Genomic DNA, 16,487 nt, shown 5'->3' with positions numbered 1-16,487 from the left:
AACACTAAAACTTCTGGTTATGTCTTATTTTAATGTATTTGGATTGATTTACAACTTAATTTTATGTATATTTTTAATGTTTGAACTTGTAAACATCAAATCATGATTTATATATGTATGTATGTGTAGGAAAATAAAAAAAAAATGAAAATTATAGAAACTGGTTTATCCGACGGTCGAACCGGGAACCGGTCACCATACCGGTTCAACTAAAAACCCGATTTTTAAAACATTGTGTACAACTAGTTTGTTTTTGGCTTTTTCCGCAAAAAGTAGTGGCTGATTTATTTATAAAGACTAATTATGTCAAGTGCTATATGATTCTAAACACTATTAGACTATTAGGTGTGGGGAACATGTTATCACACCCAAATTGTCCACCTCATCATCCTAGTCACAATTTGGTGTTATAACACCAAAGGTGGAAATGGGCAACACCAAATAACATGAGATAATACATTGTATTTTCTATTTTTTATTTTTATTTTTTTTTAATGTTTTTAATTTCTATTATTCTAATTTGTTTTATTTTTTTTTTACTTCATATATTTCTAATTCGTTTTTTTTATGTCATATATCTATAAAAAAACATATAAATTAATAAAACATAATTTCATTAAATAGTAAATTAAAAATATCATACAAACCAAAAAAAAACATTGAAAAAAAAAACACAGGATAGTCCTAATAATTAAAAAAAACACCAACAAACTATTCTTCGCTCAAGTATTTCCTCTCGATCTTTGCCTTCATCCTCCGTATCACGTCAGCTCGTCTCGGTGGTAAATTTGCTTCGTTTGTCGTAAGAATTGTCAAATCCTTCGATATACGATCTTTTTCGGCTTCTTTACGAAGGAAATCCAAATGCTCCCGTTGCAATTCATATCTTTTATTTGCGATTTCCGTGTGGGCGTCGAATTTTTTTTTCATTTCTTCGTGCTCTCGAAGCCGACTTTCATTCTCCTGCGCATGTCGTTGCGCGCGCTTGGCTTTGTCGCGCCCCATCGGTCGTCGTGGCGGAGAGATTTCCTCGATGTCATCAAACTCGTCCGGGATGTCATCGGTGTCCGCGTTGAGGTCGATGTTCGTGTGTCCGTCGGAAACGTCAACCGAACCCGAACCACGAGACCTCTTTGATTGTTGTTCCGATGATGTTGGCGTTTTTATCCATTTTGGATCTTTCCTCACTATGTCCCATACTTTTTCATACTCAAATACGTGCCCCATTTGCACGTGATATTCCTCCCTCGCGGCTCTAAACACATCGAAATCATTGGCACCACTTTGACATTGCGAAGAAAGTTTTTTGTATATGGAATTGAATTTGGTGCACTTTCGGCTAATTTGAGTCCATTTGCCACTAAGCATATCATTATTGCGATATGTGTCACCCTTGTTCAAAATTGTGCGAAATTTGACGATTACGGCATCCCAAAAAGCAACTTTCTTCATATCGTTCCCCATAGTTGGTTGTTTTGAAATACCGCACCAAGCCTCCGCCAACGCATGCTCTTCCTCCGGTGTCCACCATGTTGGAGGTGCTTCCGTTTCATCTGTCCCGACAACCTCTTTCCCTTTCTTTTTTGGTCTCCCTTTTTTTCCCGATGCTCTCTGACTACCCCCGGTTTGCGTCTCGACAACGGGTTCTTGCGTAGGTGTGGGTTGTGTGACTGTTTGGCGAATGTGTTAAAAAGGTTTTGTTGAATGTTTGCATTTTGTTGCATAAATGGCGAGGTAGGGAATTGTAGTGGGGGTGAGGCGAGATTGAAAAAATTGTCGGAATATGGAATTTGTGGTGAGTTTTGGGAGGTTAGAAGGTTCATGTATCCCTCATATCCCGCAAAACCTAATAGAGACGATGTGTTTGTCTTCGGAGGAGGGGTATTCGGGTTTTGATCCATAGTGGTTTTTTTGTTTTGAATGAAATAGAGATAGATATAGAGAAATAGAGATAGATATAGAGAAATAGAAGTGTAAAAATGAGGTATATGTATTGATATAGTTAATTTTTTAAGTAGTAAATTTTTTTTTTTACATTCACCGTATTAAACGGTAATATTACCGTTTCTCAACGGAACCAAATGTGCAACGGTCAAAAAAAATGGCGTTACCATTCGTTACCATTAGGGGTGTGCGCGGTGCGGTTTGGTGCGGTTTAGAGTCAAAACCGCAAACCGCACCGCATGTGCGGTTTGAAATTTTTGGAAACCGCAAACCGCACCGTGAAGGTTGTAAACCGCGTTATGCGGTGCGATGCGGTTTGATACGGTGCGGGCGGTTTAGGTGCGGTTTGATACCATTGCAAATAGAATATATATGTAATTATTTATTAAACATTTAATAGTCGTTATCGAATATTATGAGTATATATATATATATATATATATATATATATATATATATATATATAGTTTGGATTACATTGCATTAGTTATCGTTCTACAAGTCATCAAATATATTATAGCCCTTAACAAATTATACAATGCAATTATATATATATATATATATATATATATATATATATATATATATATATATATATATATATATAATTTGGATCGATAATATATACTATATGTAATTTGGTTTGATTTGTCTGAGTTCCAATGCAATTAATATATATATATATATATATATATATATATATATATATATATATATATATATATATATATATATATATATATATATATATATATACAAATTGCGGTGCGGTGCGGTTTGAACCGCGAATTTGTAAATGTAAACCACAAACCGCACCGCATAGTGCGGTTTAAAAAAATTACAAGCCGCAAACCGCGCCGCAAACGTCAAAAACCGCATTATGCGGTGCGGTTTGGTGCGGTGTGGGTGGTTTGTGCGGTTTATGCGGTTTGGTGCACACCCCTAGTTACCATGGTCACGGCTAATGGCGTAACGCCCCATAATGGCGACCTGGGGCAGTGTTCCGCGTTATGGCGCCGTTAAGGCGCGTGCCACGTCAGATAACGCGACGTTCGCGTTGCCCACACCCGATCGTCTTAAAGTATTAGCCCATTACTAGGTATCCACGTCATAATGAAATAGAAATGGCAATGATGAATTTAAAATTTAGAATTGTTATTAACATGGTAATTGTTAAATGAAATTGATATTGATTCTATCTTTTCTTCCTATTATTTATTATTACATCAAAACAAGTATCAAACTTGATAAAAAGGATTAAAGAAGAGAATTAGTGGATTCTACGTGTCATTGTTATATAAAGTAGGAAGATAAATATAAATAAATAGTAGAAGGATATTTAATTTTTCAATAAATAATGAGAAGTTAAATATCTCCTACAAAATCTTCCTACTTATTGGATTATGACAATTGTTACAATCAAAGGATAAGATGTGAAAAAAAAAATTAGTGAATTATATTTGGCAATCAATGAATATGCAGGAGGATTAAGTAAGAATCAATTTAATTTTCCATAAATAATATACTAATATCCACTCTAAAATTTAAATCTCAATATCTTTCTAAAATAATACCAACATCATCTTTCGCAAAACAAACTAGAAAAAATAAAATAATGAATAGTTTCCCTGTAGTTTAGGGGTGAAACAGGTTCAAACCCGACCTGATTGGACCCTGAACCGAAAAACATGATTTAGTAGAACTGTAAACCGATGTCGGTTCAATTTCATATACGGGACCAGATAAAATTGAACTAGAACCAGGAATGGCAAAGTGGGTATGGTGGAACCAGGTTTGGGGTTTTAGAACCGAAACCGGAATTTTTTGTTACTTTCAATTTGTATAGGTGGATATTTTGCACTTTTAACTTGTTTTCAAGGGTTGTTTTGTCTAATTTCTGTAATCGTGGGGCTGTTTTGGTACTTTTGCAGTGAGCAGTAGGGTTTTTTTTTTTTTTTGATTCCATGCTGGAATACGATCGTAACTCGTAAGCAAAAGGGCAAACTTTATTTTTCTTTTTATTATTGGAGTACCGAATCGGCATGTGTGGATGGTTATTTTATTGAGTCCATTAAAATTCCGGGCCCGGTTCTTTATACCTACTTTACCCAGACCTAGTATACCCGACACACGGTTTAAGCTTATATTGATACCCGGCCCGGCCCACTTTAACATATAAGGGTTCTAACTGGTTTTGCAGCTCATGATCCCTAGTCATAATGTAGGGATATACTTGAATAACTCATGTCTTCTCGAAGGTTCAAGCCTTTTGAATGAAATACCAAACACTTTTGAAATTTGACTGAAAATTAAATTTAATTTCTTTTTAAGTTATGTTTTCAAAAATTTCTTTTGATATATAAAAAGTTTGACGTCACATTTAGCTCCTAGTTGTTATGCAAAATAACAACTAACAAGTTATGGCACATTTGACTGATGTCGATAGAAAAAAAAAAACTGTTTTTTCACTCAAAAATATGAAACAAGATGTGGAGAGGACTATATGCAAAAGACATAAATGGCCTTTGAAACAAAAGGGTGACAAGCTATGATCATCATGAAATAAATGTAGCAACTCAAGGCTACAAAAGCAAGCATCGATCTAATTACAGACCCATTAAATGTATTTCATAACCCAAACTCCCAAGTTCAAAACGGTTCATCACTTTCAGAAGAAGAAAAAAACAACTGGCTAGCCCGACTCATGACTCTCCTTCTTTAAACATCCCGCTAACCATCTCACCCCATCGGATGTCGTCTCCTACAAAATATGTTTTTAAAAATTAACATTTTATCCCAAACCTGCTGACATGGCACCAGATGATGCCATGTCAACAGACACATTAAGTAGGTGTTTACCTCTTGGATCGGCGGTCTTCATCATAATCCATTACTCCACCAGGTTCAGCGAAAAGCCCGTGCCCTCGGAAGTCCATGTCAGCCTGCTCACAGTTTGTAACTTCTGCCACATGTAAGTAACACATATCGACAAAAATATCCAAAGTATCAAACAAATCATTCCTTCCTTCCTATTTTCACTCTTTCATCTCCCCCCCCCCCCCCCCCCCCCCCCAAAAAAAAAAAAATCTATTCATTTCATTTCAGACACACATACAAATTATTAAAATACATTTTTTAAAGGAATGGTGCTGTGCTGACCTTTAGAGAGAGTGCATTCTTGACTTCTTCCAGTCTTTCTTCATTCTCTTTTTTATGTTTCTTGTCCAATTCACTCATCGTGTCTGCCCATTTTATCTTGTCTTGAATTGAAATCAGCAAATTATCTGATGTACCCAGCCTGCGAAATACCATAAATGCCCCCAGACACGATTAGAAATATTGGCAAAAAAAATGTAGGCATAAAGGATATTACGGAAGAAATGTCCAAAAAATAAAAATAAAAAATCAATATGGTGAATTCAATACCAAATGCAAGAAATAGATGTTAATAATTTGAGATTACCAATCTGATAACGTGTGAATCATATTCCCCAATTGTCCAGGCCTCAGATCCCTTCCTGCTGCAAATTGCACCTAACGAATCCCAAATTATTCACACAAGATTAAACTTTATGAAAAAAGAAACTAGTATAATTAATAATTCTAAGGTAAATTACAAAACAAAACAAAACAAAACAAAAAAAAAAAAAAAAAAAAAAAAAAAAAAAAAACATTATATTGTTGCAATTTTGCGGTTTTACCACTTAAAATCAAACCATAAAAGTTTCCGGCATTTTTCCAAATTAACCATTTTGACCTGTTATATCAGATCATAATGGTTAATTCTGAAAAATGTCTGAAACTATTATGGTTTAGTTGGAAAATATAAAGTATAAGTGGTTAAACCGCAAAATTGCCAAAAATATGCTGGTTTTTTTGTAATTTACCCTAAATTCCAAGAGTGAAAAAATATAGACAAGAGGTCACACCTCAAAACATCTTCGAAGCTGATCTAGCTTGCCCCTTACTATACCCTATACAAGTGGAAGAAATAAAACACAAAACTAGCTAAAGATAACAAAAATTAGCAAAAAGAAATGTTTTGAAATATAACTTTTTGAGGTTAGAGGTAAAAGTATAAAGAGAAATGAATCCAAAAAATAAGAAATAAGTTTTGATTTGACTATTTGCAAGTGATTCAAAATAAGTCTGCAAAAGTATATAACTCAATAAATGTGGGAAACACATACCACATACATGCACTCATTGATGAGAAAATCTTCAAGCTCACGAACATTTACAACATCCAATTCATGCATCAACACATCATATGAGAGTACCTACATTACATAATAAAAATGATTAGATTCTTATTTATTTAGCTTCTGAAGGTTGATTGAGTAAAAAAGAATAGAATTTATGAGTTTCTCCATCCACATTTAGTGCCTTTTTCTCTATCATCTTCCAAAATTAAGTGGAAACAAGACTCCTTCCTAAGTTTCCAAGATTGCCCTTAGTAATAGGTAAAAAAAGTAGCAAGAATTCTAAATTAATGTAAATATACAAATACCTAGATACATGAACATAAAACTAAGTCTCCTTTCCCCAAGTAAACACAAAATAAATAAAATTGATCAAACATAGTGTTAGAGAAAAGCTAATGGACAAAGAAGTGCATTAAATACATGTTTGATTAATAGAACAAATCAAATATATAAATGATAATACAGCTTTACAAACTCAACAATTACCAATGTTTCCAATAGAATTAATAATAACAATTTCACGAGAGAGTTGTGAAATCAATGTAAATATACAAATACCAATAAAGTTAATAGAAATAACAAAGCATCTGCTAAAAATAAAACAGAAGCTGCAGTTTTTTGGTTATATTTCATGCTTTAGATTTGTACCAACTACCAAGCACTTCTTTAGTTGTACATACTTTATTAAATTTTTTGGTTATTGTATCTTTACAAGTTTACATAAACATTATGGTTTTGGTCAATTAATAATAATTGTATTAAATACATTAATGCACATACATTAAAGATGGGTTTATAGAAGTTGCATTAATATTTATACATTTACATCTACCACACTTATTTGTACATAAAATTTTCAGCAAAATAGTTTAACATTTTTTTGTTTTGAGTACTCTTTAATTAATGAACCCATTTTATTAATTGATTTTTTATTAAAATGATCATGTCAGCAACTTATGAAAAGAATTGTTGCTTGGATGCCATGTCAGCTGTTAGGTCACTTTTCCATCCAAATCGCTTTACTTTTAACATATTCTATCAGTAATCACTTGACTTAAAAGTGATTAAACATGCAACATTTAGTGATTCAAACACTTGACAATTAGAACCTGTAAAATTCAGTAAACTGTATTTAAGAGCAAATGGAGAATATAGAATGAAGAACATCGGATAAACACACATGCAGACCCAGGTCTTACTGATGAAAATATCTAAATCTAATAATCTATATTTATTTCGACTACTTCCTCGTATTTTGTCAAATTCTGATTTTTACTCAATCCCATAACCACTTCCTTTTGTGTATATCATGAATTGATGATTATCAGATAGATCTACACATCAACTCCAGCAGTGTTTATAATATACTAAATTGATAAAACCAATTCAAAAAAGCAACCACACTGCTACCAAATACATACAGGGTAAAACAGTAAAATAGTAAAATACCTTGTTGGCTTCAGCAAGTGTGAGCATAGTGAGTTGCTTTAACTTGAGGATCTGATCTGGTGTCAACTGTGGAAGATTACTAGCACTACCTAAAGATCATAAACAAAAAATTTAAAAGAGAAAAACTTGACTCCCCCATATAGCCTTCTTTGTTATATTGATTAACTATCGGTGCTTACAAAGTTACATTAACTTTGGAGTCAATATGCATAAATCAAATCATATTTATATACATGTTAACTAAAAATAATCAAAAGAAATTATTTTGAATAATATTGGAAATATGGTGTGTGATAGTGTAAACACATGCAGAACCTATGTCGATTAGCTATATATAAATAACCATGTGCAGTGTTGTAAAGTATTGTAACAGAAAGAGGTTGGAAACCTACTCTTGTATTCACTCCATGTTCCATGAGCAAACATCTGAAGCAAATCCAAGTATATAGAATGCTCTGTTCCTTGAAGCTGCATAAAAATTGATTTGATCAGGACATGAAAAAAAGGAAGAAACATCAAATAGCTTGCAACAGTACTCCAGAATTAAATTGATTGGAGGATTGGAAAGAGACCATGTAATTTACTGGACAACAAAACTACCCCCAAAGTGTGACAGAACAAACTTTAACAACGCAAATGTGAGAAATATTATGGGTAACCTAGGCCTTAGAAGATAAACACTCCAATGCAACTTTTATATATCAATAGAAACATAAACAGCATCCAAAACATAGTTTGTCGAAGTACACAAAAACAAATTTAATAGAAAATAAAGCATTATGGATTATGGAGTATGGTGGGAATCAGACATCAAGTAACTTAGAAGACTGAATATCGATAACAATGGTGGACTGTATGTCTGTGTCTAATTCCAAACCCTTCGAAGAAAGGCATTCCATACACGTAGTAACAATAAAATACCTGAAGTATATCTAACCAAATAGAAACCGATATCTAAGCATCAATAAAGTACACAAACGCAAAATTGGTAGCAAAAAGCTAAGCATATTGATAATGTCAAATATATAGCACAAAGACCAAAATTCAGACCTCGAGAACATTAGGGAGAGAAAGAATCTCGGAGAACGCAAAGAGAGAAGGGTGTGAGGTGGCTTCCACGATGACATTTGCGAGATATGATGATGAACCCTTAATGGTGGACGCTTGTTTGACGAAGTGGTCGATGTGCTCCGCTTGCTTTTGTTCGATATCCATGACGACGAAGACGAACTCTACAGTGCGAGATCACACCTTAGTAGAACTAATTATCGGAATCAATAGTAGGTCTAGAAAATTCAAAGAGTTTTACCAAATTAGGGTTCGAAATCAGAAGTGGTTTTAGGGGTTTTTGGGTGCTCTTTTTGGTGCCCCCCTTTCACTCTCCTCTCTTTACGGTATCTAACTATCTATTGGGTTTTTGGGTTTCCTCGGTTGTATGTCGACGTTTGCAACCGCAGCCCGGAGTTACTTACAATAATCACCCTATACTTTAGCAAAATGTTACGACTTACCCCAAGGTTTAAGTAGTTAAGTACTTAAGGGAACCTTTGTTCTATAGGCAAAAAATAATAATAATAATAATATTATGAAGACATCTTAATACTTTTATTTTGTTTTTTTTGCTTTATGGGAATTTTTCAATTAAGAAGCAAGATTTTAATTTTTTTTTAGATTTAAAAACCATTGACAATCTTTTAAGTTTTGTTTTTTAATTATTCGGTCGCTTACTTTTTAAGATAAAAAGTTGTATCTGAATAAAAAAACGATTAGTGTGTTCCGAAAATACCATAATTTTTCAACAAGTCTTTTTCCCTCTTCTCTCTATATTTTACATGAGCTATTTCACACGAGCGCCTCCTTTTTTCCTCATACTGCCGTCTTCGGCCTCTTAAAAAATCCAAAGTTTCTTAAAATTCCAGAGCTTAAAAGTTCAGATTTTGTCAAATAGTCTCTTATAAATAAGAATTTAGATCTTAAAAGTTCAGATTCTGCCAAACAGCCTTATGTATATTATAAGTAAATTAAGATTAGACAAAATTGCAAAAATGGTCCCTGTGGTATGCATTTTTTTGGGGTTTTAGTCCAAACCCCAACTTTTTTGGATTAGTGGTCCTTTTGGACTAGTTTGTATGTGAAAATGGTCCCTCCGAAAATTGAAATGACTAAATTACCCTCTTCATATATTTTTTATATTTTTTCTATTTAATTTAATGTTTTATTGATAATAAAATGGGACCCACACCCCATTCTCTCTCTCTCTCTCTCTTCACACACAAACACACAGATCCATTAGGATCATTTGGAGGCTTCAGATGAACCCATTCATCCCCAATCTTAACTCTTTCAAACTTCCCCACTCTCCAAATTCATGTCTGATAAGCTCTCCAAAACAAACCTTAATCTGCAAACTTCACTTATGGATCGTCGTCGTCCACCATAGTCAGACACCCACCAAAGCTGGATTGTCGCCATTCATCAAAGCTATGATCTTCTCGATTTTGCCAATATCATTTCAACCTCCATCACAGCTTAACTATCGTCACCCAAAGACACGTCCTTGCTAACAACAGTCTCACTAGAACGATTCCCGAAGAGCTCACCGCTCTTCTTGGTCTTAAAAAATTAGACCTCGCCAACAACAATCTCTCTAGCAAAATCCCAGTTTTAAAGAGAAATTTGGATCTACACACAGCTAGGAATGCTATATCGGAAAGGTATTCAGCAATTTCATCCTTCTCTTCACCTTCAACAAAATCATTCCATGCCAGGAATACCAAATTCATAAATTCCCAAACCCCCAAATCAATTATAAGAAGAGAAAATCCTGGAGACTTGCAGCTGTTCTAATTCTGAAAATGGAATCCTGGGGACTTGCTTCCTGTAAACGAAAGGATAACGAAAGCTTATCATTCTACAAATAATTTCTGAAGGAAAGTTGCACTTCTAGGAGGTTACTGGAGGGTAACTCCAAAAACACAGGACCATGTTTAATTTGTAAGAATGTCAGAAATGGACCTTATTGACCTTCAAGAACAGATGAAGCATTTACAACCAAATTGATACAAAAGAACGAACAACCTGAAGAATTGAAACACCGGGAAAAATCTTTGTGTTCAGCTATAGAGACAACAAATGAGGAATTGCAAGAAGCTCTTTGGGAACTCTTTTTGTGTTGTTGTAAACGGATGATTTAATTGAAGAAATGAAGATCCAATTTCTTAGATGGGTTTTTTAGGTGTAGGTGCAGACATAACGAGAGAGAGAGAGAGAGAGAGAGAGAGAGAGAGAAAAGAAAGAAAGAAAGAAAGAAAGAAAGAAAGAGAGAGAGAGAGAGAGAGAGAGAGCGGGGGAGGGAGAGAGGGAGGGAGAGAGGGAGAGAGCGAGAGAGGGAGAGAGAGACCCTTCTTATTTTTTTAATTATTAAAATAAATAAATTAGTATTTGATTTAAGAAGAAATGAAAGAAAAACGAAAAATAAATACTCTAAGGGTATTACAGTCATTTCACTATTCAGAGGGACTAAAAACACAATAAAACTAGCTCAAAAGGACCACGAAGCCAAAAAAGTTTGGGTTTGAACTAAAACCTCAAAAAAAATGCATACCACAAGGACCATTTTTGCAATTTTGTCTTAAGATTAAACTCGTGTGATTAGCGATACTCCTTAATGTGGGTATAGAATTGACTTTTTTCATTAGTATCCTTATTTTTAATAAAATCTTATTTTGGTTATGATACACACTATTAAATTTATATTAATAAGCTCAAGAAATAAAAATTCATTTACTTTTTGTGGTATCACTTTCACTACTAATTTATTGAAGAGAAATTTCGAGAAATAACCAAAAAGGAAGGGATTTTGAAGAAAATGACCATGTAAATGAGGATTTTGAAAAATGATCACAGGTTCCGCAGAGGGGGTTCTGCAGAACCATAAACACCTCTGCGGAACCATGAACACCTCTGTGGATTTTGGTTTTTTTAATTTTTTTTTCGTTTTTTTATTTTTGTTTTCGTTTATTAATATTATTTTTTTTAATCACATAAGGTATTATGTGATTATTATGTAAAAAAAATTGTTTTCGTTTTTCCTTTTTCTTATTTAATTACCCGTTTAAAAAAGCTGTGTATTTAATAAAAATTATATAAATATTCAATGTTTTATATAAAATTACACACACCGGTATTCTGAATAATAAACATACTTTAAGTAAGTTACAAAACATACTTTAGAAAACAAAAGCATATAACCTTCATAATAAACATACTTTGAAATAAACTTCACTCATAATAAACACCGGATACCGATCAAAGTTTCTGTGGTTCGATTTAAATGAATGAAGTTTATTTCAAAGTATGTTTATTATGAAGGTTGTAACAGATCAAAGTTTCCGTGGTTCGATTTAAATGAATGAAGTTTATTTCAAAGTATGTTTATTATGAAGGTTGTATGTTTATGTTTTCTAAAGTATGTTTTGTAACCTACTTAAAGTATGTTTATTATTCAGAATACCGGTGTGTGTAATTTTATATAAAACATGGAATATTTGTATAATTTTTATTAAACACGCAGTTTTTTTAAATGGGTAATTAAATAAGAAAAACGAAAAACGAAAACAAATTTTTTTACATTATAATCACATAATACCTTATGTGATTAAAAAAATAATAATATTAATAAACGAAAACAAAAATAAAAAAAAACGAAAAAACGAAAAAAAATTAAAAAAACCAAGATCCGTAGAGGTGTTCATGGTTTCGCAGAGGTGTTTATGGTTCCGCAGAACCCCCTCTGCGGAACCTGTGGTCATTTTCCAAAATCCTCATTTACATGGTCATTTTCTTCAAAACACCCCTCCTTTTTTGTTATTTCTCGAAATTTCTCTTTATTGAATGAGTTTTGACTGGGTAGTAATGATTTTGACCGAGTCCAATTTGTTTTGCCAGTTTTCTTTAGTCTTGATGCAATAATGTGATTAGGTGTCGACTAGTTGGCAAACTTGTACAACATTGGCTATAAGGCACTGCAAAATCCTATTAACGCGGTTGTTTGCTATCATTTTGTATGATAGAGGAAGAATTTCGTAGATACTAAGAAATAGGTGAGGATTTTGTAGGCAATGCAAAATGGGGGATGTTAAATGGTTAAAACATCATTGTTTTTTTCATTTTGTAGGGAGCACTTAGAAACGAGGAAAGACCCTGCAAACGAGTATTTCACAGGGCACTGCAAAATCCTTCCAACACTGCAAAATAGGGGAGGATCATGTATTCTTGGCCACTTTTAGTTTTTTTGCTTGAAAACTCGTGTACATGTAAAATATGAAATATCATAGAATATATTATTTTGCCTCAACGAAAATATTATAGCTTTTCTATAAATGGTAAGTATTAGGGGCACTGCAAAAAAGAATGATCATGTTTTATTGGTTGTTGTAGTTTTTTCCTTTTATTGCTTGAAAACTCTTGTACATGTAAAAACCCTTGCTAGTTACTTGTAACGAATTTTCAAGTAAAAAGTAAAAAATAAAAAATGGCCAAGTATATATGGTCCTTCCCGTTTTGCAGTGTTTTTGAGGATTTTCTAGTATCATTCAAATGTTCATTGAAGTGTTCTCTCTTATTTCTCAATGTCACATACAAAATGAAAAAACCACTCTTTTTTACTATTTTGCACGGTTCTATAGCATTTTGCAATTGATCCTGTGAAATCCATCCCTATTGATTTGGATGTTTGATGTTTAGTTGGAATGGGAATAAATATGATTACTTGAAAATTGTTGTTTGATCTATGTATCGAGTTTGATGTTTAGCCATTTAGGTTGTTAGCTTTGGATATGAAAATGCATTGAAGTTTGTATGTAAGAAACATTATTCGTCCTTTGCACAAATTATCAGGTAAATTCTATTTTTGCATTTCCAAAAAAAAAATCTATGTAACTGAGTTTTGTATATTTTTATTTATTATAAAGTTTATTTAATGCGCTATTTACTTTTTTTGTGATATAGTTAATTATGAAATTTATATAGGTGTTATCTTTAAAGTTTGAAATTTGCTGTAGCTAAAATTTAAAAACATAACTTCTAATCTAATAATATTGAACTAAATAAATATACAATAAAAAATAGAAAAACCTGGATTGAGCCTGGTCGTAAGTCGTAACCAATCAGAAGTTTAGACCGCCGGGCCCAAATAAAGCCCATCTTCTGAAACCACAAAACATCTTATTAACTATAGCACACATGTCAAGAAGATAAAAAAAATTATACGATTTCTTACAATTAATAATATCCTCTCGAGGTGTTGCTTGCATTCCAAATTGAATTATTGAATAGTTTGATGTTTTGCTTTTAATCAAACCTGAATTATTACAAAGGTTAATTGACAAATGCTAATGTCAACGTGGGGTGTGAACCTCATGTTGTATTATTATGTGTCCAATAAGAGATACATATACCAAAAACTTTTCGAAATAATAAGTAATACACTATAACGGAACATAAACAAAATATAATATGGAAAAGCAGATATTAAACAGAAAGGCAAAATCTTATAAAATATATGCATAGACTGTCTACGGTTTATGTTTGATATAGTTCTATTGCAATAGATTTGTTGTGTACATTTGTCTATCGGGAAACAATTGGAGCAATAATCCATCCAATCCATGAAAGTGATTGGTTGATTGAACACAAAGAGATTCTTGTAAATTACATAAAGGACTTTCCACACAGCTATGCTACCACTTCACTCCGTGGATTGTTTTTTACACAATGACAACTTGACAAGTCTAATATTTGATATTTGAAAACTATGGTTATTATGTAGAGATAAGTTTGTACTTACTTTCTCTTGTAGGAATGATAGTGAATTCTAGTACATAAGTATTTTTTTTCATTATCTGGTATTCTTTTAAATTATATGCTATAGGAGTTAGGTTGAACATCTTTCATATATTATTATAAACGTATTTTTGTCATCTGTTAAATTGTTTTATCTGGAATAAATTGTAGTTCGTAACATTTTATTAATTTATATATATTTCTACACATCGATGTTTTGGTTCATTTTGTTGTTTTCTTTCTACAACAACAACAACAACAAGCAGCCTTAGGAATCCCATTGAAATGGGTAAGGGAGATAGATGTCGACAATCATGTCTTCAAATGGGGTAAAACGATTGCATCACATTACTGCCCTCCGACGTGTGCAACCGAACACCTGAAAAAAGGCAAACATAGAAAGTGTTTTTTTAATGATCTTTAATTCAGGAGCTCAACCCGATTTTTTCTTTTTTTCTTTTTTCATAAAAGGGGAGTTCACCAAGAGATGCACTTTTAATAATGCATGTCATGAAAGAAGAAAACAATTAAAAGAACAATTGACTATTATAACCATCTACTATACTTTTTGTTGCAAAAAACCATCATAAGTATTCCAAAATGTCACTACGTTTTGCATGAATGACCCATATTGGACAAAAAGTGACTAGCATCATGAATCTTTTTAAATTTACATTTTTGTCCAAAATTGAGCATTAATTAATCTTTCAATTAAACTAGCTATAGAATCACTCGCATCAGTCTCATGTCTTATTTATGGTCTTGCTATAGAAAGTTTTTTTATTTAGTTTGAAATATATGAAATTCATGGTTTCTTCTCCTTGTGTTCTTTTCGCATATCAACTTAACAATTTTATCAATTTTCAAGAAACAGAAAGGTATATACTAGTTTAGCAACGACCATATATGGAACGTTGTTGCTATTTTTCATTTGCTTTCTGGATATTTTAAGTTAGGCTCCATTCATTTATACCATTAACCCCCATCCTCCATTTTATAGGTCCCATCTTTATTTATGACCATATTGACTATACTTGGCCTACCTGCCACATCTTTAATTAGCAAATATTGTTACTGCGATTACGACTTCTATGACTATACTTATAACCGCTGTGTCGATGTTACAAAATTATTGTTTTTTGTCTCACCCAAAAACTTGAAACAATGTAAGACATAGACTCGCTCTCAATCTCTCATCAGTGTAAAAATTAAAACATGAATTTCCTTCTCATTATGATTATGATAATGGAAAATAGCTCTAGAAAACTTATTTAGTATTGTCATGTATTATGTAATAAACAAGACTTGAATAACATTAAAAGCCTAAGAGATTTACAAAATTAAGCTTTTGTGGATATCTATTTATAATCATATTTTTTCAGACAACTTTAGATTATTCAGACACATCGTTTCTTCTTCTTGAAAATATAACCGGTAAAAAAAGTATTGTTCCAAACTTAAGACTGAAGAATCACTGCCTTGGCAAAAGCAGCATAACCCATTAACCCTTTGTTTTATTTTTTTTCCATAACCTTTTAGGTACACCATTATTCCTTACATGGCAAAAAGCTTTGTCTTTATTAGATTCTGAAGTGTCGTCTCTACAAAAAAAATGTTATTCCTATTTTCCCTATTCTTTTGTGCACCCCTTTATCTCTTTTTATCTATGGATACGAATTAGCACATGCACATGCTAATGATATTAATTCGTGTTTCTGATGTTTATTTCAAGACTTTATAATTTATATTATGTAGCCTATTCTTTTCTGATGTTCGTTTTCAAGACTTTATATTACATAGCTTATTCAATCAACTATGTTTGTACAAAAAGATATGAATGTCCTCTTTATCATCACCAAAAATAGCCTTAAAAAGCTTGTACAATTCAATCATGTGTAACAAACGCATGTCTTTCAAGGCATATAAATAAGGATACCGGAATATGTAACAGTAAAATCATGAACTTTGCTATTCGCATGCAAAAATTGTTCAAACTTGCGTCCTTGTAGCTGTAGTTTAACTCCAACAATCTAATAAGTGTGTTTC

General features: G+C 32.6%; 2 protein-coding genes across 5 annotated transcripts; both read right to left on the bottom strand.

Moving 5' to 3' along the window:
• Positions 1 to 711: 711 nt before the first annotated feature.
• On the bottom strand, positions 712 to 2,925 carry LOC145104664 (uncharacterized). The gene is made up of 2 exons (XM_079041871.1): positions 2,895 to 2,925; positions 712 to 1,670 (listed from the first exon to the last, which is right to left on the bottom strand). The coding sequence occupies exons 1-2, from the start codon at positions 2,923 to 2,925 to the stop codon at positions 712 to 714; spliced, it is 990 nt and encodes a 329-aa protein (XP_078897997.1).
• A 1,523-nt stretch (positions 2,926 to 4,448) lies between these two features.
• On the bottom strand, positions 4,449 to 9,024 carry FUS5 (Proteasome component (PCI) domain protein). Of its 4 annotated transcripts, XM_079042742.1 has the most exons (10): positions 8,908 to 9,022; positions 8,649 to 8,830; positions 7,991 to 8,066; positions 7,599 to 7,687; positions 6,135 to 6,224; positions 5,874 to 5,918; positions 5,408 to 5,478; positions 5,104 to 5,242; positions 4,804 to 4,886; positions 4,449 to 4,705 (listed from the first exon to the last, which is right to left on the bottom strand). In XM_079042742.1, exons 2-10 carry the CDS (start codon positions 8,811 to 8,813, stop codon positions 4,684 to 4,686), a joined length of 780 nt encoding a protein of 259 aa, XP_078898868.1. In that variant the 5' UTR covers positions 8,814 to 8,830; positions 8,908 to 9,022; the 3' UTR covers positions 4,449 to 4,683. The 4 variants fall into 4 exon arrangements, with proteins under 4 accessions (XP_078898868.1, XP_078898869.1, XP_078898867.1 ...); XM_079042743.1 differs by having other exon boundaries at positions 4,804 to 4,906; positions 8,649 to 9,024; XM_079042741.1 differs by having other exon boundaries at positions 8,649 to 9,023.
• Between the last annotated feature and the right edge of the window lie 7,463 nt (positions 9,025 to 16,487).

This window comes from Lactuca virosa, chromosome 4, assembly GCF_052849685.1.
Source record: "Lactuca virosa cultivar CGN04683 chromosome 4, Lactuca_virosa_CGN04683_v6, whole genome shotgun sequence".
NCBI classification, from domain to species: Eukaryota; Viridiplantae; Streptophyta; class Magnoliopsida; order Asterales; family Asteraceae; genus Lactuca; species Lactuca virosa.
This window is presented reverse-complemented; position numbering and strand designations above follow the sequence as displayed.